The sequence below is a fragment of the Aspergillus novofumigatus genome (genome assembly GCF_002847465.1).
Source record: "Aspergillus novofumigatus IBT 16806 chromosome Unknown P174scaffold_4, whole genome shotgun sequence".
Lineage (NCBI taxonomy): Eukaryota > Fungi > Ascomycota > Eurotiomycetes > Eurotiales > Aspergillaceae > Aspergillus > Aspergillus novofumigatus.
Genome location: NW_020194277.1, coordinates 1,041,002 through 1,062,316, shown reverse-complemented (window position 1 = coordinate 1,062,316; position 21,315 = coordinate 1,041,002). Strand labels below are relative to the sequence as shown.

The 21,315-nt window shown below is 49.5% G+C and overlaps 6 protein-coding genes across 6 annotated transcripts; 4 read left to right on the top strand and 2 right to left on the bottom strand.

Moving 5' to 3' along the window:
* Positions 1 to 320: 320 nt before the first annotated feature.
* On the top strand, positions 321 to 2,164 carry P174DRAFT_370326 (transcription initiation factor IIA large subunit; the record flags this gene model as incomplete). The annotated part of the gene is made up of 4 exons (XM_024822327.1): positions 321 to 342; positions 481 to 593; positions 1,014 to 2,071; positions 2,125 to 2,164. 4 exons carry the CDS (start codon positions 321 to 323, stop codon positions 2,162 to 2,164), a joined length of 1,233 nt encoding a protein of 410 aa, XP_024682449.1.
* A 1,337-nt stretch (positions 2,165 to 3,501) lies between these two features.
* Positions 3,502 to 5,686, bottom strand: P174DRAFT_459992 (zinc-coordinating transcription factor SFP1; the record flags this gene model as incomplete). Its single annotated transcript, XM_024829830.1, has 4 exons — positions 3,502 to 3,816; positions 3,886 to 4,945; positions 5,044 to 5,538; positions 5,562 to 5,686. The coding sequence occupies 4 exons, from the start codon at positions 5,684 to 5,686 to the stop codon at positions 3,502 to 3,504; spliced, it is 1,995 nt and encodes a 664-aa protein (XP_024682448.1).
* Positions 5,687 to 9,194: 3,508 nt separating this feature from the next.
* On the top strand, positions 9,195 to 11,863 carry dus3 (tRNA dihydrouridine synthase DUS3). Its single transcript, XM_024823421.1, has 3 exons — positions 9,195 to 9,642; positions 9,699 to 11,603; positions 11,664 to 11,863. The coding sequence occupies exons 1-3, from the start codon at positions 9,449 to 9,451 to the stop codon at positions 11,743 to 11,745; spliced, it is 2,181 nt and encodes a 726-aa protein (XP_024682447.1). The 5' UTR covers positions 9,195 to 9,448; the 3' UTR covers positions 11,746 to 11,863.
* Positions 11,864 to 12,246: 383 nt separating this feature from the next.
* Positions 12,247 to 13,668, top strand: P174DRAFT_450800 (putative BAP31 domain protein; the record flags this gene model as incomplete). The annotated part of the gene is made up of 4 exons (XM_024828968.1): positions 12,247 to 12,267; positions 12,435 to 12,569; positions 12,624 to 12,727; positions 12,808 to 13,668. The coding sequence occupies 4 exons, from the start codon at positions 12,247 to 12,249 to the stop codon at positions 13,187 to 13,189; spliced, it is 642 nt and encodes a 213-aa protein (XP_024682446.1). The 3' UTR covers positions 13,190 to 13,668.
* Positions 13,669 to 13,727: 59 nt separating this feature from the next.
* Positions 13,728 to 15,046, bottom strand: mdm12 (ERMES complex subunit MDM12; the record flags this gene model as incomplete). Its single annotated transcript, XM_024829829.1, has 2 exons — positions 13,728 to 14,520; positions 14,565 to 15,046. 2 exons carry the CDS (start codon positions 15,044 to 15,046, stop codon positions 13,728 to 13,730), a joined length of 1,275 nt encoding a protein of 424 aa, XP_024682445.1.
* A 5,857-nt stretch (positions 15,047 to 20,903) lies between these two features.
* P174DRAFT_459988 (uncharacterized protein) lies at positions 20,904 to 21,315 on the top strand (the record flags this gene model as incomplete). The annotated part of the gene is made up of 2 exons (XM_024829828.1): positions 20,904 to 21,161; positions 21,274 to 21,315. 2 exons carry the CDS (start codon positions 20,904 to 20,906, stop codon positions 21,313 to 21,315), a joined length of 300 nt encoding a protein of 99 aa, XP_024682444.1.

The window sequence follows — 21,315 nt, the reverse complement described above, 5'->3', positions numbered from 1 at the left end:
TCTACCTGCCGATTCCCCACCAGAGTGTCGATTCCTCGATATTTTCCGATCTTCAGATCCAGTCTCATTGCAGGGACACATAATATCCACAAGCACAATTTCATAACTTGGAGTTGCTCAAGTGTCATTAGACGTCGGGGTTGACCGGTCGCATCTTAGCCCTGGCAACTGACTGTTGCTGCGACGGAGGTTCAGTTCTGATAGACCAGTGGAACACAACGCCTTCACTGCTGGAGTTTAGTATAGAGAACAGGAAGAAACGAAACAAGAAGCTCTGATCTACGTCTTCTCATACTTGAGTCTCTCTTATTGCCACAACCATGTCTAACCAGCAGGTGGTGAGTGCTATCTCCAAACAGCCCTACCTTACCTGACCGGGGAAACTCTGGAGATTTTTGGGCTTGCCCTGTCTTTTGTTCTTCTCCTTCTCTCCGTGATAATCTTCAGCCCATATTTTGTGAGGATGTTGGCTTATACCAGATGATGTGCAGGGCACGGTGTTTGACCGTGTCATCCAGGAGGTCTGCGATGCTTCTCAGGTCGATTTCGAAGAAAGTGGTGTCGATCAGCAAACATTAATAGATCTGCGAAAGGTGGGTTCATGATATCTCTTCATTCTGTGATGATTTTTTGATGGAAAACCATCATGATGCCCTTGATTCCCAGGGTGCGGTGTTCTGTCATGATCAATCCCGGCCCAAGGCGGGGGTCCGAGGATTGCGGGAGGCGGCGCTGCTTCCGGGGGAAACACCAGCTTTTGAGTCTCTTTATACCGCGCCGCTTTTATCCGCTCCTATGGCCCGTTTTGGAGAGGGGCACGGTTAGTCCGCCAAGGCCCGCGCCCACTTAACGGTTCACAGTAACGGCGCTATCTTCGTCATCTAATCTTACTGTTTTACTTGTTTATTCTGATTTTGGTTTATTTTATTTCATTTCATTGTCTATTTCTTTCTGATGCTGTTTCCATCATTATCCTCTCTATGACATCTTACTGAAACTATATCCCAATATAGAGCTGGCAGAAAAAGCTCTCGTCGCTTGGTGTCGCCCACTTCCCTTGGGATCCTGCACCACCACAGCCCGCCCCTCCTCAGACTCAAAACCAAATACTCCCTCCTACTGCTCCTGTGCCTTCCAACGCTCCTCGACCCGCTCCTCCGCAACAGACACAGCAACAACATGTTCCGCCCCAACAACATCTTCCCCAATCCCTACCGGGAACTGTACCTCCGATGCAAGCGCCTGCGCCCGCGCACATGGGACAGCAATCTCACATCAAGACCGAACCGGGCCTCAATGGGCAACCAGGAATGCCTCACATGAGCAACATGATGTCGGCTCCTTCCTCGAATCCTCAGTCGGCACGCGAACGTGCTGCTAATATGCTTCATCAAAGATACGGTGCCGCAGCAGCTAGCTCGGTCAGTCAGTTGCAAGCGCAATCTCCCGCATCTATGGGGATGCCAGGACAGCAGCACCGTCCTCAGTACCCAGCACAGACGCCCAATGGACAGACGCCAGCGATTAAACAAGAGCCGGGCTATCCATCCGGCCCCCAACCCAATATGACCAATTCTCAGACAGATGGTGCAGGGGACGATGCTTTATCAGATTGGAAAGCGGAGGTTGCACGGAGACGCGAGGCCGCAGAAAGCCAGAACAGCGAGGGTGATCGGTTCCTACGCGAACATTTGAGACATCGCATGCTTCAATTCGAGGGAGGTGGACTACTTATGCCTCTAGATGAGCGTCAATCCTCGTTGTCGACGTCGAGACGGGAGCCTCACCTTACTGATGCCCACCCTGCTGTCGGAATCAAGTCGACCGCGAACTCTGCCCAGCCTCAGGCGCAGTTTGATGGCCCGGGTGGCGACGACGATGACAGGGAGGAAGACGATGAAGATGCTATCAATTCCGACCTCGACGATCCTGACGACCTGGTCGCCGAGGATCATGATGCTGAAGATTCTGTTGGACAGGTCATGCTCTGTACATACGATAAAGTGCAACGCGTGAAGAACAAGTGGAAGTGTACTCTGAAGGATGGTATCCTAACCACAGGCGGCAAGGAGTAAGTTCCAAAAGCCTTACGTTTGACCGACGCGCAGACGCTGACTCAAATAGATACGTTTTCCACAAAGGCCAGGGCGAGTTTGAATGGTGATCGTCTGCTAGCTTTCGAATAAGATTTCAGCCTCAGAATGCGCATATCCTCTTCTTCGCCTGGAGCTCTATTTTCCTTTCACTTGATCTTGTAAAACTCCTTTGCCAGAGTGCCTCACATGATATCGCACGGAAGAAGGAACCCCGAGAGTTGGTCATGTTGAAATGATACACCCCTGCACGGTGCAAGCGGATATTTGCTGCTTTTATTTTTCCGGTGATCTCATTTTATGGAATTACAGCAGGACTCATCTATCTCACAATTTCTCCGTTGATTAATCGACACTGTGCTATTTCCACCCGCTGTGCACGGCGCTTCTCCTTGAAGATGGCTGTTTCTTGACTTTGTCTGTACTAGAATAGTCAATGCATCCAGGGATTCTGGTGGTCTCGTTCTTCTGTTATGTCCATCAAACTGGTTTCGTGTAGAGATCACATCTTATCGCGGATCGAGTCTAGTTTCACCATGTAGACAGCAGTATCGGGACCAACTGGTCAGCTAGCCATAATACCTTAGCGAGGAACCATTTACAATTACTTCAGCAGAGTACGTAGAGATCGGAACAGAAAGCAGCTTGCTATTTTCAGAAACTTTTCCTGGTTAACCTAGTGCTACAACCAAAATCTCACAATGGGAATCAAGGAGCAGAGAAAAGAAGAAACTCTATCAAAAAAAGCAGACCAGCAGAAAACTCGCAGGACGGATAACGAGACTCCAGCAACACCAAGAGATAACGGCGCAAGAAAGACAAAAAGTAGCAAACGGCAATAACCAATCTGAAACCCCTATCTACAGAATCGACGCCATGTACCGAGACTTTTTTCTTCTTTTGTTTCCAGGAACTCGACACCTGCATTTTGAAAGCCAGTCAAAGAAATGCTTGGAACAATCCGAACCCAGAACGATGTGCTCCACCCGTGTGAGGACAAAACCTAAAACAGCTGTATTTCCAATATGCCGCCTAGGACCAGTGCATTCTTATCCTTCTCAAAATGGTAGAAGCAAGACCAAGAGGCGAGTTTGAGCGAGAGACGCACTGATCGGCGTTCAGGGAGGCCACAACACAAATTCCGAAATTTACTCACCAGGGACTGAGCCAGGACCCCGGTCAAAACAGGCCACGAGAAGTCTCCGAAGAGGTCTATTAACAATCCATGACACGGCCGTCTAAGGAACCGCTAGTCATTTGAGCAGGACATGACGTTCATACCAATATTAACTCCAAGCCACCGAATCGGTCATTAAATCGTATGTAGTGCAACGAGCGCCGTGATGTTCATCGAGTCAAATTAGCGTAGAGAGATAGAAGATCGCTAATATCGCAGTGAGAAAGCACTTCATAGAAGACCTTCTTCGCCGATACCGGGGAGGCCAGCCCCAGCCACATTGATGTTCTGCCCCTGCATAACACCTCCACCGAATGCCAGATTGCGACCAGCAGCAAGCTGGAAATCGGGGTTGCATGGCGGGGAATGAGATTTGTGGTACTTGAGACCGTTCAAGTTCTTGTAACGCTTCCCACAAACTTCGCAGCGGTACGGCTTCTCCTTTTCCATACCGAGAGTACCAGGATATGGTGTTGACGTCTCTGGGTTCACGATCGAGAAAGTACCATCTGCGTTATCATGCAATTGTTGATTGTTGTGACCATGCTATAAGCGAAAGTATTAGCGACCAAAAGCTCCATACCAAACCGCAACTTTCCAGACAGAACCACTTACAGCTTTGTGATACTTGAGACCGTTCTGGTTCTTATACGCCTTCTCACATCCAATGACGGGGCATCTGAAGGGCTTAGGCTCTTCATTGGGAAGCAAAGCAGTGGTGTCGGGGACACCTGCCAGCAGCTGTTGTTCCCGTATTCGTCGAGCGATTTCGCTGTTAGGACCATATTGCGCTCCACTGAGCTTGAAGTGCGCATTGGAAGTATTGATCCCTCCAGTAGGGCTGAAGAGACGCTTCGCCGGTTCGTCAATGCAGAGGTCCACCATGTCATTGTTACCAGCAAATCTGAACTGCGATTGACCCTGTAGCATAGCATTGTTCTGCATACCCAAGTCGCCGAAACCACCGATCACGCTTTCGTCGAGTTCTGCAGGAGTTCCAGGTGCCGAAGAATCTGGCGTGTTTCTGAACTGTGAATTCTGGAGGGGATTCGCCATGAGTGTCGGTGTGTTAACCGAGGAAACTGTAGGATTATTCTGCAATGAGAGTGGGTGGCCAGACGGAACTGGCGTTCCCGGCTGGGAGCCTTTGAAGCCCTGATGACTTGGAAGCATGGACAAATTGAGCTGGGGACCTCTCTGATTAGAATTTCCGAATCCACTTTGCGCGTTATTCTGCGCCTGGGTCGAGAATAATTGTGAGGTTGTCGGATCGCTGTCCCCCATAGCATCATCCAGCTCCATATCGTCGATAGTGTCCAGGTCAGAGTGTGGCTGAAGCGGTGGGTTCGGACTCAATTTTCGCTGCATATCCCCACCTCTGTCCGCTTGTAGACCGCGACTTTGGTTGTTCATTTGTTGGTTTTGTTGCTGCGCCATCGCGGCAGCGGCAAGCGCAGCTCGTCCATCAGTCTGGCTTGGACGATGACTCTGTTGAGGTGACTTCGTAGCATGCGCCTCTTCATAGTGCTGCAACAGATCATGAAGAGTGGGAAGAGTGATGCCACAGCAGGAGAAATCACGCATGAAGTTGGCTTCCAGTTTGGGCAAATAGGAAGAGGAATGGAAAGAGGGGGATTGTCCGAAAGCGAACGGGGAGGTTCCAGTCATAATGATACTAAGAACCGGGAATGTCAGTATGCTGCTCACTGAAATCGAGTTGTGCCGCAAAATCGCAAGAACCCGTCAGAACTCTACGAAAGGCCTGTCACTCACTCGTCACGTATCCAGCTTCCAACAGAGACACCACCCCAGCTCATACCACCAACCAAGCTTCCAGCGAGCGACTCCCGACGAGGCTTATCGCGATTAGACCCCGCCATGGAAATTGGTTTCGTTCCGTTGCCCCATTGTGCGGAGGCTGTGCTGAGAGAGTCCTTGCGGGGAGGCGGGGCTTTGAAGACATTGATGCCGATGCCACTGGGATGAGAAATACTACCTGTTCGCTCACCAGTTCCAGCTCTCTGTAGGGCAGACGTCAGATTTGACGCCTGCTGTCCCGGAGGAGAAACTGACGTCTGGCGAGTGGCGATATCGATGGGAGCAGCTGTTCCTGTCATCTTGCCGAAGGTGAGGGGAGAGGATGAAAAGAGCGGGAAATCAAAGTCCTCTTTAAGCTGTGTTCGAAAATATTGATGATCGTGGTGAGGTGAACGAGTGTCGTCGGTGTTCAGTGAATTTCCAGCCCACGGGCTACCTGAGTCCTTTTCCCTGTCCGGTTTGCGAGACGATACGCCAAACCCGAGGGGGTAGTGACAGGTGTCGTATCCCGAGTAGAGGCGCGATCGTATTCTGCGATAGAAGGGGAGTAATGGAGAGGAGGAGGAGAACTGAGAGTTTCCTCTGATGAGCCGAGCATGAAGGAGTGATTCCTGATGGCGATTTTGGGCGGGATCACACAGGTAGTCCACCCTCGGATGTCGTCCCGCTCTGGCTTACTGGGCCTGCGGAACCGCGACGGATTCGGGAAAAGTGGCGGGAGGTGGAATGTCCCCGAGGAAACAAAGTCAGAGAAGTAGACAAATAATGCTATGAAGAAGAATTTAGACTGAGTGAAAAAGGACGAGGGATAATATGATGGTAAGGATGATCGAGGAGGTCTAATGAACTCGAAGATGGCCTTCCTTCCAACAGCTATGGCTTGCCAGGGAGTAACAACTGGCAGACTGGAAGGGTCTCGAGGAGTAATAGTGATTTAGTCCTCCGGTACGGTATGGACGGGAGGCAACGTCGTAGTATTTGGTCATGTTTGGTACGTAACGTAAGCGCAGGACCTGTAAATTACGCGGGTCCATGATTCATACTCGAGCCAATCTGAAACTACGGTGGGCAGCGCATGATCTGAGTGGTAGGATCTCAGGTTAAATGAGGCCATCACTGGGCAGCCAAGGCTTCAGGGACACGGGGGAAGCACATGAACATCGAATCATTTAAATCGTACTAGCTAGTCTAGGTATTCTTCTACGTAACCGAAAGATCCACAGAACTACAGATTTGTACATCTGATTGATGGATCGTCGCCCTACCAGCAAGTGGACCGTTAAGACGTAGCAGTATCAACGGGCGATGGAAGTTGAGGAATGCCCAAACCCCGAGGTGCCCTAGACGCTGTACTGTAATGTACTGGTATAGCTGCCAAACTTACAGCCATAACCTAAAGTTACTTGATTTTCCAGGCTCTCCAACGTAATACTGCCCTAGCTACGTTGTGCTTGCGACACTTGTACATCACTCTAGCACCATTTAACAGGCAGTGATCATCAAGAGCAATATGCAAAGGTAGCAAGCATCTCAATTTCACTGCTCAGGCTCAGACGAGTCGAGGAGAATTGGATTATTCACTACATATTAGATATTGAATCATCCAAATAGGAGGCAATGAGGCAGCTGGAGCTTTCCGTGGTCCCACGTAGAAGTACACAATCTGACTTATATAGGTGCCATCTACCTGTCTAGACCGAGCACTGGGCTCCCATCGACGTTGTCCTTGGAAAATGTTACTCTAAGTGTGAGGTGCATGCTGATGGATGTTGCCAAGTCGTGCTCATAATGAACGATAAGTATTGGAAGTGTTGTTGCCAGTTCTGGAAGACTCGAGCTCGACCAAGGCTCATGTTATCCTACTTCCGTGCATCGTCTTCTCCTATTGAGTACACGGGCCCAGGTGCTTCTGGCCATCTTGAGTTCAGGCGAACGGGTTCGAAACCTTGATAGAACGCTAGAGGTGCTCAGTAACTTAAAGTGATGACTTCGTCGAAACTTTGTCCCCCGCTCTAGCAAGGTTTTAATGACATCAACAGATCATCAACGGATCATCAACAGCATCATTGTCTGAAAATGAATTACTCCGAGACGGATGATGACCTCGATACCTCTCGCATGGCGAGGACAAATTTCGGGGAAGCTGTAGAGCGGAATTAGCGTTCCCCTTGAAGCTGGTCTTCAGTACATCACAAGGACTGATCTCGATAACCAGCTAATAGATAGTTGATCAGTACTTGTGTGGCTGACAAGCACATCAGCCGTTCTATCTCAGCACTATCGATAGACTAGTCGCATTCATTCAATGGACGAGTGGTCTACATGAATCATGAACGGTGAGTCCTTAATCTTCTCCGGGGAAGTCTCCTGCATAAGCCATACACTAAGGTAGTTCGTACAGTACTCCGTAAGCGGATTTGGGTGCTAAGGTAGGTCTGTCTTGGCCGCCGCTAGAAACACAACAGAAGAAATTAGTGGCTTCTTACTGTCCGCCTTGGCCTCGACAGACCTTCCCTCTAAACAAGTCCGTTCTAAGGTAGGCAGCCTACCATCTCATGACAGAACAATGAAGGTTGGACCGAGACCTGGTGATACGTATTTATCCATAGGTTCAAAAGTCCCTGAGGGCAGACGGATTAGGGCCGGCTTGGGGATCAAAGTAATCTATGTAGATTACTCGAAGTCCAGTCGTTTGAGCCAAGTCTCAGAAAGAGTCTCATAATTGGAGTCTGCCTCGGCGATGATCTCCATGCCCACATGCCTTACTAGTTATTACCCGAACTTCAAGTGAATACAAGATAATAGATAAGATTAACCGACTGTGGACGGCAAACAGTATGCAAGGGTCCCAAGGGATACCTGCACTGAGACATGTGGATTTTGTCTTGTCCAGCCACGTGTTATCCTATTTAGACCTGATTCTCCGACATTTTGATTCCTCAAACTATTTCAATTGACACAGTAGTCTGTATTCATCGAGGCTATGCTTCATATACTGTCTCGCCAACAAAGCTGATACATCAGCTGCATCTTTAGAGACTTCGCAACTCAATACTGCTTCATACTGGAGTATACGCCAATAATGTATTTCGCTGCGCCTGTAATGGCGCACACTTGGACATGCTTGATGCAAGAGGCGCGGAGTAAATATCGGACAGGTAGATCTTCGGAGTGAGGATCTCTCAACTGTACTTGAACATCCATCACTTTGTTGCTGCATAGCATTATATCAATCAAATTGTAAAATGATTGTTCCTTGATCCAATCCGTGTATCTGAGCAATACTCTGAATGGGTAATCTCTGAACATGGACTAATATTCTACCTATGATCAGCACTGCGCATTATGCTTTTCAGAAATGGCTAAATACGTAATGGGATCGGTGTACCTGCGTAGTAATAAAGTACCAACAATTCCCTCGGATCAACCGCATACTCTAGCGGTCTAGCTGAATTTTGGCTTGCGATTGGAAAGGCTGACAGTTTCACAGCAATACTTATTATTAGAGTATTGATCCAAGGTATTATGGATCTTTCGGCCATCTTATGGCTATGCTTTGCCTAAACCAGCCACTTATTCCGAAGTAGAAAGGTAAGTAATTGTTTCCTCCATGATGCGTCAGCTTCGAGACCTAGTACTCATTCACAGTCCCCGATGGGGCTTGATGGAATTATCAAACCATTTCCTGACTACTATCCCTTTCCATAAGATGATCAGATCATATGACTTCCACAGAGACATCGCTTGACCTCTATTTCACGGAAACGATAAGCACACTATCGTCGGCTAACTGGAGAGGTTAGTACTAGCCTAGGCAGTAAATTGTTCTGGAAACATTCGAACCAAAAGAAAGGCCACTTTTGTGGATCCCTTAATAATCACTGACCCGTTCGACCGGTACGCAAGTACTCTGTACCGTAGATCGCTTTACTAACTGGTTCCGAAGAAACAACCAGGGTAAGGTAGGTATTGAACCTGTAAGGCAATGGCAGTCATGTTAGTGTATTTCTGCTCGCTGACCGCCCAAAGAAACAGCCCGACATTACTCCGTACCTTAGTCCATACCTTACCTCACCATAATTGGAGCTTACAAATTGCCAGCCACCCAAGCTGCACCGCCTTCCGAGCTCAGACTGACCGCCTTTGGAACGCCACCTCCCATCATGCAAACAATGCAAAATTCACTATCTCCGCCGTCTCTAACTGGAATTTTTTGTATCCAGCCAATTCGATAAGCCGTTCCAGTAGAGGCTTGAACTGGACCCGATAAGCTCAATTTGGGATTCACAGCTTCCTCCGGTCCGATTAATATTCAGCAGCGAGAAGTAAAGGCTGCGGTCTTGGGATTTCGAGTGCCAACATGGAGCCTACTACCCGGACAGAACCTACGGTGGTCATGCCCAAGCACGAGCTCGAGAACGGCGCTGCGGTTGCTGCCAACAATGAAGAGCATCCGTCCAAGAAACAGAGATTGGAAAGCGCCTCTATCACCGAGCAGGAGGTGAGCGACGGCGCTCCCAAGCGTATGAAGGGAGTAGCCCCAATCAAGGCTGAGTATGCATGACCGTGTCTTCCTTCTGTTGATACACCGTTAATCGTGACTATAATAGGTTCCTAGTCCAAAAATCCGCGCGATCCCAGCCCGTTGAAGAGAGCGCGGTCAGTCTCAGTGCCGACGATGCGGCCGAAGCCGCTCACTACCAGGAACGAGAGGGCGAACAAAAAGGAAAGAAAAAGGCCTCCGGTCAGAACAAGGGGCGCGATTTCGGAAGATCCGAAGATGCGAAAGGTCTTTGTCCGTCAAGAGCTTTCAGTCCAGAGTTCTCGCCGAAGGATTGTAAGTTCGACGAGAAGTGTCGCTTTGAACACGATCTGCGAACGTACCTGAAGGAGCATAAGCGGGAAGATCTTACAACTTTTGGTGGCATCTGTCCGATATGGGACGCCAAAGGCAGATGCCCGTATGGGTTCAAATGTCGCCTTGTGGGCTCCCACATGGCTGAGCGAGATACTTCTGATGGGAGAAAAGAGCTGATCCTACTCGAGGATGAGGAGCGCAAGGGAAAAGCTCGACCGGTTGTTCCGTATGCGTCAGAAGACGGCCTTGTGAACATTGTTTCAAACGAGGATAAGATTGCGGTAGCCCGGAGAAAGACAAAGACTCCCAGATCTGACGCATACTTAACGTGGCTCGACAAGACGTCGAAGGCACTGGAGAAAAACCTTCATGGTCGGCATTTGGAAGAGGGTGGAGCGGACGAAGAAGCGGGTGCTCAAACCAAGAACCAGGTTGAAGAGAACCGAGCAGCCTACGTCGAGCCACCATTCTTGCCCTCAGAGAAGCGACGCATCTACTTTGGCCCGGAGACTCCTGCCCTAGCGCCTTTAACGACGCAGGGAAATCTCCCCTTCCGGAGGCTATGTATAGATTATGGCTGCCAATTTACGTATTCTGAAATGGCCATGGGCATGTCTTTGATTCAGGGTCAAAAATCAGAATGGGCGCTGATGAAAGCGCATGAGTCCGAAGCGCTTCCGCCCACAATCTCATCGACAGCCGATGTTGTGCAGGGCTATGACAACTCCAAGGATCTCAGATTCGGTGCTCAAATTGCAGGCAACAAGCCTTGGCAAGCCATCAAAGCTACAGAGCTGTTGGGGCGCCTGACCCCTAACCTGCGTGTCATTGACTTGAACTGCGGTTGTCCTATCGACCAAGTTTTTCGCGAAGGAGCAGGTTCCGCCCTCCTTGACCATCATTCGAAACTGGAGAAGATGCTCCGTGGTATGAATGCCGTCTCGGAGACGATCCCGATCACAGTCAAGATTCGCACAGGAACAAGAGACAACTCTCCGAATGCCACGAAACTTATTGAACGTTTGGTTCTTGGAGGTCATGAATCCGGTATGTTGAATATCGGCCCTCCTGGCGTCGCGGCCATTACCCTCCATGGACGTAGCAGACAGCAGCGATATACGAAATCGGCGGATTGGAGCTACATCGCCGAATGCGCCGCACTTATCAAACGACTGAACGAGAAGAAAGATGATGTCACGGATACTGTTCGAGAACCAGATGAACGTATGCTGCCAAACGGTGGCAAGGTCTTTTTCCTCGGAAATGGAGATTGTTATTCCCACCATGACTACGACGACCATATCAACAATGCCGGCGTGGATGCCGTCATGGTCGGTCGAGGAGCAATTATCAAGCCATGGGTCTTCGAGGAAATTCAGGCAGGTCAGTACCTCGATAAATCAGCCACCGAAAGATTGGCCATGGTCGAGAAATACGCCAAGTACGGCCTAGATACCTGGGGTTCGGATGAGCATGGCGTTGGCACGACAAGACGTTTCATGCTGGAATGGCTGAGCTTTACTTATCGCTATGTACCCATCGGACTGCTCGAGTATCTTCCCCCTCACATTCAAGACAGACCCCCTGCTTGGAGGGGCAGAAATGAATTGGAAACCCTCCTGGGCAGTCCTAATTACAAAGACTGGATCAAAATCACGTAAGTTGTCTCTGCGCTCAGGAACCTCTTATGAATACGATACTGATCAACTATTTCTAGGGAAATGTTCCTCGGTCCAGCACATAAAGATTTCAAATTCGAGCCGAAGCACAAGTCCAACGCCTACGAGCCGCAGGGTTGACGGGGCGGTGCCACAAAAGTATAGAAGACTAAGATATAATTCATGGAAGTCATCATATAAATGTACATACTTGGATGATGTGAAAAAAAAGTACATATTTATCATGCATCAAGCTAGGACATCAAGGATTCACTAAGCGACATATCCGCCTAAGGACGACGATCACGTGAGAAGTAGCAGATCTGAGCGGTGATGACGTCTTCCTCACACGGTCACGCCTCAAAAAAGCTGCCAAAAGACCACCTCAGCCTCCTCTTGCACTAGCATACGTAACATCATTCCTATTCCCTGCTTTCAAAATCTTCAAGATTTGGCCTTCAAGTTTTGCTGGATATCAATCTTGCCTTTAACTCGTTGCTGATACAGCCCTGGGACCCTTTCTAGCTTCTCTAACGCTTTGTTTATCCTCCTGAACCTTTCTCGCGAACGACTCCGTTGCAACCTTGGAAGTGCAACAACTATCAAAATCTTCTAGATCGTTCTTACAATACTCGAGCCAAAATGACTCTTTACTACAGCTTGGTATGTAGACTTTTATCTTTGAAGCTATGATCTTTGTCGCAACCTGAGCTATGGGGGTGTATTGCAGCCTAAACCGGTTGGATGGTTGCGGCGACATCACTCAGCTACAGTGTCCAATACATTGACCTTACAGGAAGTGAATTCCGTGCTGATTGGTCTCTCTCAAGGTCTTCTGCCTCCTGGTATTTGAGATGGCCGTCTTCATGGGCCTGATCATCCCGCTTCCTTTCACTGTCAAGCGGAAGCTGTTTACATTCATTTCGGAAAGTCCCTTAGTAGCGAAATTTCAGTATGGATTGAAGGTAACCTCTCGAACTTGAGAACCTTGGATGTATCCTTTACTAATAAATTTCTAGATCACATTCATATTCATATTGATTCTGTTCATTGACAGCGTCAACCGCGTCTATCGCGTGCAATTGGAGCTCGCCTCCTTCACCAAGGAAGGCAATGCCATGGGGTAAGCACACCGTTATAAATGTCCCCTGCTTTTGACATTGTGACTGTTCTGACCGTATGCGCAAATGCGTTTGTTATTAGTAGAGCGGCCGCACTTGGCACAGATCGCATGGAAGTCCAGGCTCGCAAGTTCTATTCTCAGCGGAACATGTACCTTTGTGGCTTCACTCTCTTCCTGTCTCTCATCCTCAACCGTACCTATACCATGATCCTGGAGGTCCTTCGCCTTGAGGACCGCGTCAAGCACCTTGAGGGCGACAAGAAGGCGGGCGGCAAGGACTCTGTCCGCCTCGCTCAGGCTGGTGATATCGGAGAGATTGCACGCCTTAGGAAGGAGATTGAGGCCAAGGACCTTGACATTGAGACCCTGAAGAAGCAGTGTGAGGGACTTACCCGCGAATACCACAGCTTGGGCGACAAGGTCACTGGCACCACCAACGACGGCTCCAAGAAGGATCTGTGATTGGGAGAAGTACCTCGCGATGCGAAAGCTCCTTTGGTCGGGCCTCAGGAGTCTGGTTTGTGATGGAAGGGTTGGTGGGTGAAGTTGTAGGCAATGTTGGTTTGAGGAAGTGCTCATCCGCTAGAGGACAGCTCAGCATGCTGAATGTGAGCTATATTGATTGATGAAGTGTTTCTTGGAGAAATCGAGGTCGGATGGCGTATACTGTACCTTGTGTGACGGTTATGGCGAAGCTTTTCACTTCTCGGATGACTTGACTCGGCAGCATGATATAACGAGCGTTCCATGAGCCATAGGTTATGTAAAGGTGGCCGCTGAACGGTTCTAAGCGTGTATATTTGAACGGATGTTGCTATGCAACCCGCAGTGCGACGATACAGTCTACTGTCGCGAGAGCCGGATAGATCCCGGGCCAGCCACTGTAATGGAGGAAATAAGTATCACAATCTCTGAGTAAATTTACTATTTTCGAAGCTTGCTAAACTTGTTCAGAAAAATGTCTTCGTTTGAGCTTTAATCATAATTCATTATGTGGGCATTAGATAAGAAAAGTCCAGAAGCTAGGATAAACAAGTTCCTCCTCGAAGATCCTGCGCACTTGCGCGAGGACAAAGCGTTCGACTTTGCCCACGTTCTTCAATACTTGCTTCCCATCTTCCTTGCGGCCGATCTCACTTTCTACCCGGATTTCCTGCAGCAAGCCTCCGTGGCGCTTTTGGGACGCCGAGGCGGAAGAGTCAGGTCGGGCCTGCGGACGGTGGTCATCCCCGGCCGATTCCTGCTGCTGTTGCTGTTCGGAGCCAATCAGGGCGTCCGCGTCTTCTGCGGATAAGAAGCAAAAATGTACTCGTTTACGGATATATGCGATGACAGCTACGCCGTCAAACGTGATGCCTGTGACATTGAGATTTAGTGGCAGACCGACGAAGCTGGGCATCGGGTAGTCTAGGAGGATCTCTGCCGTCAAAGATAAACGTACGTCGCCGGCGTACTTGACATGGCAGAGAACTTGGAAATCTTCCGGGCGGCGCTCGCGCATCCGAGGGGGTAACGGTAGATGCCCCGGCGCAACCGGGTCCTCTAGGTGTTCCCCGGCATGAAGTGATGGATGGTCGTTTCTCCCGGTCGCGCCTTCCCCGCTGTTCTTGGTTGAGCCCGAGGGATGGGAAGGCAGGGTATTTGCTGTTGACGGACGGGATGTCGAATTGCTGGTGTCGATCTCGGGTTCGGCGCGTTGGTGCTGCATCCCGGCGTGTCTCTCCGAACGACCCCTGTTCCCCAGCCCCATGCCGGAATCCGACCAACCGCTCGCAAATGGGTTTCCCCCGCTACTGCAGCAAGGGGTGTTTGAGTACCGGAGAGCCCGCCGAGCGACATCAGGTGATAACCTAATGTCGAAGTTCCACCCGGAATACCAGGAGTACCGGCACGCGGGAGGAAATGGGGATTGAGGTGCTCGCCTAAGGGCGATCGCAAGGGGGACGCAGGAAACCCGTCGGGGAAAGGATGTCGTAAGGAATGGTTCACGGCTGTATCTTCGCGATAGGAGGGTTCCTTGAGCTCCGGATGGGTTCTATTCCACTGACTCGAGTGCTCCGAGCCAAGCTCTTCGGACGCATCGGACGTATGGTCGTCATCATCTTCCTCGTAGAAGTCGGCAAAGGGCTCACAGAAATCTTTAATTTCGAGCTCCGGCGGAATGGTCCCAAAATCGAAAGCGTGGACATGGACAGAACGGATGAACCGGGGCAGAGCGACCTGTTGGAATCTATCGTGGATGAAGGATCGGATACGCTCAGCAAGAGCTTCCCCGTCTGGACCGGAGGTGGCGGACCTCCAGTTGACGTCTATGGACATTACATGTGCGGACAAAGACGACCTGCGCAGCTATCTGTTGGTCTTGATGTGAAGAAGCAATTTCCAATTTTGACTATGACGCAGACGAGAGTCAGTCGCGCTCAAGAATAATGTCTGACGCCATAACGGCGATTCCTCGGGCTGTCTGCTGGTTGAGTCACGTGATGACAACAACACCCAACATCGTCAAACAACCAGCAGACTCACGATCTTCAGGCAACTGCTGTTCCTGGCTGTATATCAGTTACACAACGGTTAAAACCAAGTTAACTCTCTTTGTAGGCCTCGTTTTGAGCTGGTTGATCACTCTGGAAGGGCACATCTACTGCAGACGGCCGTCACACCGCTAAACGTTGCTGTCCCAGCAGTCTGGTTCACCCACTTTCTTCCCGACTTGTTCTCGTGGATACGAGAAGAAACTGGCAGAAAGCTGACAGAATCATGCTTGATGAAAGAAAGAAGACTCCTGGCGGTAAAGATTGCTTATCGACTCGTGGTCTGGAAAAGTTGGAAGGACTATCAAGGTTCAGGGCTGCCATGAGACCTGCTGTGCAACCGGGCCATGAGATGTTTATCCTTTTGACTTCAACCCACCGTCAGGCACCAACAGTGCAGGGGCATTGGAGACACCCATTGGTCTACTAATTGTTCGTCTTCCAGGAAGAGGATGAGAAATTTCGCCATCGGGATCGATTGCCTCGATGCCTGTTATGTTTCTGATGGAAAGCGCTACAGTCATAGCCTGCTTGATAATCTAGGCCCCTCGACTGCGGCAAGCTGGTGGCAGGTCGAACCGGAAACTCCGCATCTTGTTTTCTTTCAAGGCACTCAACAGCGAGCTTGGCGCAAAGAAAATGCGCCACAAATCGATCGTTTTCTTTGACGGAGAGACACAAATCGCCCCTCCCCCCACGCCTCGTCAAGTTGATGTACGATTCTGAGATTCGTTCCTCTACTACTCAAAGACTGCTGATCTGAAAGGCTTGCATGTTTGTTTCATGATTACGAACATCCTGCCACGATGCTATGATGCTATGATCCTGCCGGCAACCCTTCTTCTCACCATTTCCCCTCTTCCCTTAGCCTACCAAGATTTGCGTCCAAGGTAGGCGCTACTATTTCGCTTCCTGAAACATCTTGTTTTGGTTCCCCCAGTGAAGTGCTTGCGTCAGTGTTGGTTCCACTTTGGCTTAGATCGACACTGATAACTTCAGTCGTGTGTACCCGATTTCAGCCGCTGATTGGTTGCTTGACATCAGATGATTGAAGTCGTCTGCGTTGCTAATGCAACCATGTAACCTGTGATGCGCATTATCTACCAGTCATGAAGACCAGGGTCTTCTGGAATTGATATTGCACCAGTGGGGTCGTCTAGGTGACTGAGATCAGAAACTGACCTCGATTGCGGTAGGCAGTCTCTCTGAAATTGCTAGCTTGCTGCTTGTCATAGTCTATGTTTGTTTATCTCTTGAACTCCGAAATTCCGAAACTCCAGACATGTATCGAGCGGCTCCTGAGTGTTCTCAATGCCCTTCTCTCAAGCCACAGACCTCCTAGCACTATGCACTCTGGAAAATTTACTAGTTTGCATCAGGCTGTAGCCTTCTTTTCATTGTGGTGCCTTTCAATGGCTGAAGATCAGCATACCACATGGCTTCCTCTGTGATCTGCATTGCACTGCAGAGAGCTAGTACTCTCTCTGTTACGAGGAACAAGTTTGAAGAAGCAACAGAAGGAGCGTGGTATTCGACTATCCAAGTAGAAACAAAAAGGCAAGCGATGCAGATAGATGCAGATGGGTAATTGGTCAACAGGCAAAGGGACCTGGAACGAGGAGCAGAAGGACCTTGATCATTGCGAGGTGTGTAACAGATGCAACCAAAACAAGAGCAGCTGGAAAGCAAACAGAGATACAAGAGTGTAGTTGAAACGTGTATGTACGCATGGGGCATGAAAGAAAGTACCACATAAATCCTTCCCATAGTTTTCCTCCTCTTCCTTCAAACTAAGATGCCTTCATGCTCCTCGCCCAGACGCTGCCCCCTTCCCTGCATGCATTGAAACAAGCAGCAATGCGCAATGGAGAAATCGTAGATTATGTCCCTCGAGCTCTCAATCATTGCGCAGGAGCTCAAGTCTGCCACACTGTCAGTCCAGCTCATCCTCATCCCTGTATCTTGAAAGAAGAGTGTCCAACTGACTTCTTTAAGCGCTATCCTCCATGAGCAGGGCAGTTGTATCCCTCTCGTCGTCGGATCTGCTGTCTGACGCCGGTGCAGGAGGTGCCTCGCTTGGCGCAGTAGACGACGTCGCCTTCCGGGAGGGTGCAGCCGCAGTCGTACTTGTAGAAGTATTGCGAGCACATCTTGAAGAAATAGCCTTCGAGTTAGACCGGTTACAGAGAGTGTTGATATTGAGTTGTTGTTCGCGGAAGATCGGTCGTTTCACTTGAGCAAAGGGTAATTCCGCACTCGGAGAAGTAGTTCAAGTTCCAGAAGAGCTGTTTTGCTTTGTTCACTGAGATTCTGAGAGCAGTGAATTTGTGATTGTTGAGATGATGGATTGAGGTATTCGACGGGTCTTTATGACCCTTTAAATAAGATTGGGATTGCGGCAGCTTTTGGACTCAGTCGAAGATGATAGAGAGGACAGTTTGAATGACTGCGGCCAAACTGTGCCGCAACAACACTATCTACTCAAATTGGTAAAGGAATGCATGCCCGAAGAGAAAGACTAAAAGTGAGAGAGAACGACAAGGATACTAAGGTGAGAAAAAAATTAAAAAAATAAATAACAACATGTAGGGATAAAGCTGGTCAAGGAACAGTAAACTACGCATGCAGCTCTCGCCTTGCTCTTTTCGGCCCCTTGACATATTAAGTGTGAAAGTTGGTGATTCGATCTACATCATGTTTGCATAAATTTAACCCAACATTTTCCAGAACACATAGCAAATCAGACGCTTACTTGTTTCCGAGAACTACTGCACTAGGTTTCCCCAACACCAAGCAAGACTGGCGGTTATGCGGATCATCAAAGAGGGTGGCGGCCGACGATGGCAGCCTAGTTGAGAGTTTCGCTTGCCAGTCAGAGCAAATAGAGAGATTGTGGCTATCGAAAGTCCTCCGACAGGAGTCGATCACATACCCTGGTCTCGAACTCTGTGGATTTAGAGTTCCGCATCTGCATTGGGAGAAAAGGGTTGACATCATACTAAAGACACTGTGGCATTTCCCGCCAGGGGGTGGCCGGTCACATCTGCGAGACAGAGGAACCAACAGTAGCCGTTCTATCAAATCAGTTGCGGTAGCTAGCCAACAGGTTGTCTTTGTCTGTCATGCCGCAGTCAGGCATACTGCTTCGACTGAGCATCTGACAATTGTCACGCAACCGACAGACTGTGACTCTTCGTCTATCGATGGACACTCTGAGTGGAATTCATTTCCTGTCATGTGTGCTCCATCCCGCTGATGAGGGAGGGAGGGTGGGCGGAAAGGTCATCATCAGACAGGTCCGACGGAGGAGGGCATATCGCAATCAGGGTTGATGAGATCAGTGCCAGACTTGTTGGATCGTGACTTTTACCACTGGTGTGAAACATCTCACATCAAGGCTGAGTTGATACCCAGAAGGATGAGCCACCTGCCCCAGTCAGAGGTGCCGCATCTCCGTAGGCACACTCGCCGTCCCACATCAACATCAACAGATGAAGGTTCTCTGTGGTGAATGGAAACAAAGTCGGCCAAATCAAGCACAAGGTGGGGCTAGAGTAACGAATCTGCAAGAAAAGCATTGTCATCACAAGAATCGAGGCTTCTTGTCGTTCATCTGACCAATCTCAGTATCACCTCCAGAGGCGCAGTTGGTGATGTCTGCAAGACTCTGTCAAAAACCGTTGGTTTAGATCCGCATCAATTGAAGTAGGTTATCCAGGATTGTCCCCGTTCGGAATTGTGATGCCATTTGTCCTTCAGTGTCGGCTGTTTGTGACATGACTGGAACAGAGTTTGTGAGCCACCGGCTAGACATCGAGAAAACGTATCCTTCGAGAAGAGATATTCGGCGGCGCAAAACAACACCAGCCTATAACTCGCCCTTTTCGACTCGAATCGCGAGCACATACGGACTCACCGAAAGGTGACGAGTTTGGACCTGAAGATGGCACAGCATTGGGGGCGCTCTCAACAAAAGTTGATGAAGGATAGTCTATGGGGAAAAGCCGGCCTGAAGCCCTCGTTGAGCCGCTGAGCACCCGCGCCACAAACATAAAGAGAGTATTGCACTTTCGTAACAGCGGCGGAAAGAGGCTTGGGGGCGCCAAGTCAGCGACTATCCACAGGTCGAACCAGGGGCAAATGGCCGTAGATTAGCCGCCGTTGGCTGTTTTGGTTTGAATGGGCAGGTAGATAATATAGCCAAGGCATTTTTCCTTCTTGGTTTCTGCGACCAGGCGGAATCACCAGGGGAAGAATCAACCAGAGCCTGGCTGAGGTTGCTATTCCTGGTTGCAGATTATCATTTCTTGATGTTTGTTTCCTGCGGGATGCTCCCAGGGTGCTGAGCACGTGACCTGGTCCTTCCTGCGCCTTTTGCATCTCGACTCCAACTTATATGTTCGCATCCTACATCGTCACTAGACCATCTGAATGCTGTGCTCATTGACAGTGGACACTCTATCAGAAGTCTTGTCTCATTCAATGGCACAGGTCTATGACAGGCCTCGGTCGTATGGCTCAACAGCGGTGCATCCTGGACTCACCTGGACACATACACATGGGCGACCTGGGCTTCAATCCTTACATCTTCTTTGTGGGGATATACTTACGCCTGCTAAACCCTGTCCCGCAGTTCTTCGGCAGATCCTGGTGGCCTCTTGAGAATGTTCTTCGTGGTCAGCAGCAATCTTTCACATAACTGCCAAGAGGACACCAGAATGGTTGTCCCTGTCATTTGCGTGAATCGTCTTAGAAAGGCTTCGAGGAATTGGAAACGCTAAACCCCATACATGATTCCCTCCCCTTTTCTTCTTCATTTTTCGAGAATCTACTGTGGTTGCTGCCGCTGAGGGCTAACCGCCAATTCGTCATGGATAGTCTAATCGATAGTTGGAGCTCGTGTCTTGGCTTTAACTTCCTGGTCGCTGATCACCCGAGGCTGAGCGGTTGTTGTCGGCCCCAGTCTGATGCTTGTGTGAGGGACAACACCAAAACTATGGATACCCGCACAACGACATTATTTGACCTTAATAGCGGTGCACTGCGCAAAGAAATATCCAGCAAAGGCTTGGCAGAGTAGGACGGTACACGCAATGATCATACTGGGTCCGGCAATAGGGATAAGTCCAGCTCCCTCGGATAGTTGGTATCTAGGCCAAGAGACGCAAAGGGCAAGGGATGATATTCCATCTTCCAATAATGACGTCTTGGCCCCTCCATATCTGGCACTATCCATATCGCTCTAATCATGTGAAGGACCTTGTGCAGCATGCCTGATCCACTTTCCGACGGGAAAATTGCAAATGAGATGTTTGACGGTTTGATCCCGGCTCCTCTGCTTAGTTGTCCTGCAAGCGAGACGCGATAACTCACTGGATCGGCGTCTTTCGGTGGACTGAATATGATCCCCCGACAGTAGCCCCTCCTTCGTGTATTCAGTCTTGGGTGGTATCTTCACATGTATATAAAGGGTCGCCGAATCTCGTTCCGGTTTGTCTTCTTGATCATTCCTTAGACATCGTCCCATCTCTTCTCTGGGTTTCTTGCAAGTCTGCTTGACCGGTCGAACATATATATCTCCATCCCCATCTCCATCTTAGCCACTTGTTGTGAGCACGCTGCTGTCATCTGTCCTAAACACAATGTATACCTACACTTCCACCAGCAAGTTCCTCGTCCTCTCTCCTGTCCAGTCTCGTCCTGAGCAGACCAGCAAATTCCTTGTCCTCACACCCACCGAATCTGGTCCTGAGTATGAGCTTGGCGCATCATCTCCTGCCTCTCCTGATATTCGGGACCGTTCAGACAGCGTCAGCACCGATGAGTCGCAGATTGAAGCTACATTTTCTCCATTCGCTGGTGGCTTTCTCTACCTAGGCCACGGTACCAGACCTAAGCCAGTGAACGTTTGATGAATTCACTTAAACAACCCTACCACTCTGACAACACTATGGTTCAATCGCGCTGGACACGATACCAATTCATCAGCATGGTCAGCTGATCAACTCTGAGACACTCAATGGCGTTCTTGGTCTTAATTTTAGCGCTTTGTGA

What these genes read in the sequence shown, in the direction of transcription:
- dus3 (XM_024823421.1), top strand. Translation starts at nt 9,449, where the DNA reads ATGGAGCCTACTACCCGGACAGAACCTACGGTGGTCATGCCCAAGCAC. An exon ending in GTAGCCCCAATCAAGGCTGA is followed by an intron (nt 9,643 to 9,698) that starts GTATGCATGACC and finishes TGACTATAATAG; the next exon opens with GTTCCTAGTCCAAAAATCCG. An exon ending in AAAGACTGGATCAAAATCAC is followed by an intron (nt 11,604 to 11,663) that starts GTAAGTTGTCTC and finishes AACTATTTCTAG; the next exon opens with GGAAATGTTCCTCGGTCCAG.